The 3003-nt window shown below is 52.1% G+C and overlaps 1 protein-coding gene across 1 annotated transcript; it reads left to right on the top strand.

Annotated features, from left to right (window-relative positions):
• Positions 1-350: 350 nt before the first annotated feature.
• Positions 351-2034, top strand: LOC130039252 (steroid hormone receptor ERR2-like). The gene is made up of 3 exons (XM_056131100.1): positions 351-951; positions 1520-1583; positions 1941-2034. Exons 1-3 carry the CDS (start codon positions 351-353, stop codon positions 2032-2034), a joined length of 759 nt encoding a protein of 252 aa, XP_055987075.1.
• Positions 2035-3003: the final 969 nt, after the last annotated feature.

Raw genomic sequence — 3003 nt, 5'->3', positions numbered from 1 at the left:
TCAATGCCCCCAGTTTCCCTCCTGCCACCTCCCGTGTCCCACCCCAGTCTGCTTCTATGGCAGACAATTTTCTTCTCTCTCTCTCTCTCTATCTCTATCTCTCTCTTGCTGTCTCTTTCCTTTTGGGAAATTTGAAAGATTGTCATGTATATCACTTTACCTCCTTTCAGCTCTCAGTTCTTTTAAATCTTTTAAGTTCTTTTAAGTCTTCTTATTCCCACTCTTTAGCCATTTCCATTATCTATCTGATTGGCTACCCCTCATGCTTGGCAAGATTTTAAATTGCGAATTAAAAATATAATAAAGGACAGATACGATAGGCGCCTGGCTGTTGTCGGGAGAACGCTAAGATGCCGGGGTCAGAGGCATCTGCCGTGCCTGAGCAGTTCTCCCTTCTCTTCCTCGCAGGAGTGCGTCTGGACCGCGTGCACGGTGGCCACCAGAAGTACAAGCGCTGGCTGGACTCAGAGAACAGCCCATACCTGAGCCTGCAGATCTCGCCGCCCACTAAGAAGCCACTGACCAAGATCGTGTCGTACCTGATGGTGGCTGATCCCGACAAGCTGTACGCCATGCCTCACCCCCACATACCCGAGGGCGACACCAAAGCCCTGACCACGCTGTGTGATCTGGCCGATCGGGAGCTGGTGGTCATCATTGGCTGGGCCAAGCACATTCCTGGCTGCTCCAACCTCTCGCTGGGAGACCAGATGAGCCTGCTGCAGAGTGCCTGGATAGAGATTCTCATTCTGGGCATCGTATACCTTTCACTGCCCTACGACTACAAGCTGGTGTATGTGGAGAAGTACATCATGGATGAGGAGTACTCCCACCTGGAGGGGCTGCTGGAGCTCTACTGCACCATCCTGCAGCTGGTGCGCAGGTACGAGAAGCTCAAGGTGGAGAAGGAGGCGTTTATGATGCTCAAGGTCCTGGCTTTGGCCAACTCCGGTAAGTGGGGTGCAGGGCGCCAGGCTTCATAAAGTCTTTTCTGCAGGCCTGGGAGGCGGGGGCACAGCCCTGAACCTGTGAGTTTAGGTCACTCACTGGGGGGGATGGGGCTGTCCAGGAAGTTGTGTGGACAACCAAGATGGTGCCCGGGCTGGTGCTGGAGCTGCAATGCCCTGTACTCCATTAGGCCCCTCCCTACACCTTTGGCCCCAGCCAACACAGACACCATAAAGCCCGTGACACCATGGGCTGGCAGTGGGCCAGTGTTCCTCACTCCAACATGCCTGATGTTATTCTGTGCTCCAGACCAGCCTCAGGATTGAGACTGGGGAACTCCAGAGCCAGGCTGGCCACTGTTTGATCTGTTTCTCTTCTTCCCTTCCGGTAAGTGGCCTCACACTGTGCCTCAGTTTCTTCATCAGCAAAACAGAGCCCAGCAGACAGTCCCCCAGCTAAAAGATGTCTTAGTGGTAGGATGCCACTTCCGCTGATCCTTAACCACATACTTGCTTTGTGCACAAGTTACGCTGTTCAGTGAGTAAGCTGTGAACTTCACTCTTACACTCAGTGGGCAGACTCTCTGTCATAGACCCAATTTACAGACATAGAAGAGACTCAAAAGGGAGACCAAGGTAAAACCAGGGTCATACCGTTGAAAGGGGCCAGAGTTAGTGCACCTTCTCTGCATGAGGGAGCCCCAAGATCCAAGACCATATGGTCCCTCTGCCATATAGGGCCTCCAAAGATAACCAAAGCCAAAGTGTCAGAAGGAGAAGGAGAAGGAGAAGGAGAAGGAGAAGGAGAAGAAGGAGGAGGAGGAGAAGGAGGAGGAGGAAGAAGAAGAAGAAGAAGAAGAAGAAGAAGAAGAAGAAGAAGAAGAAGAAGAAGAAGAAGAAGAAGAAGAAGAAAGAAAAAGAGTTGACTTTCAGACCAAGGTTCTCTGATTCTATAATTGACCCCAGTTTGTAACTGCCTCTTGGTTCTAACAGCAGCAGCAGAGAAAAACCTTCCCAGAGCAGCTTATATGGTCTGGCCGAGGACAAAGGAGGCCTCAGGCTGTTACTTGGTGCCACCACCACCTGACTGGACTCTGGGGAGAGAGTGGGGAGAGAGGCTGGTAGGCATTAGGCAGTAGTGAGAGTATATGGTGTGGTTTGTCCTGTGGTGGAGGGCAGGTACCCCCAGGCTGCTGTTGGAGACAGGACCCTTCCTCAGGCAGAGTTACATGGGAAACACAGAGAATACTTTTTTGTTGTTTTGGGGCCACCCCTGGCTGTGCTCAGGGGTTACTACTGACTCTGCACTCAGGAAAGACTCCGGACATTGCTGGGGGACCACATGGGATGCCTAGGATGGAACCCAGCTTGGCCATATGCAAGGTGGACGCCCTCCCCACTATACTGTCACTCCTGAGAACACACATAGCCCCATAGCCCTGCTGTGTCAGGGCATAGGGTGGAGTTAATTTTCCAAGTCCAGTCAGGTGGATGCAAGTCCAGCTATGACACTTTGTGATGCTCCTTTGGGTAAGGGGGTGAGGAGCGGAGAAGAGAGAGCGTCAGCCCCCGGGGGAGTCAGTCCCACTTTCTTCTATCTGCCCCCTTATGGGTGTCCTCAGAGAAAACTCAGATGCTGCTGGCACCCCTCAGACCCCCGTGATTGTCCCAAAACCCAGATGCTGGGTCTGCTGCTCACTTTGGACAGCTGCTTTCTCCCTAGATCTCCCCTCGTTGGACTGTCGAGGGTCCCAGACCTGCACCCCGGGACCTCTGCAGCCACCCTCAAGCACGCAGGGGAGCAAAGAGCTGGAGTTTGTGTGGACTAGAACGGGCTGCAATGAGGCCACGGCTGTCTTTTCCTCTCTCTCACCTCTCTGGACCTGCCTTTCGCGCTGCTTTCTCTTGAAAGCCCTCATCTGGGGCTCTGCTCTCCAGGAGCCTGACCTAATATCAAGAAGGAAGTGTTTTACTAAAGTTAATGTCCCCATCCCCCTTTTTAATTTTATTTTAAAGTTTCTTGGGATGCATTAAAAAAATAAAAATAATAAATAAT

This window comes from Sorex fumeus, unplaced genomic scaffold (assembly GCF_029834395.1).
Source record: "Sorex fumeus unplaced genomic scaffold, SorFum_2.1 ptg000086l, whole genome shotgun sequence".
Lineage (NCBI taxonomy): Eukaryota > Metazoa > Chordata > Mammalia > Eulipotyphla > Soricidae > Sorex > Sorex fumeus.
This window is presented reverse-complemented; position numbering and strand designations above follow the sequence as displayed.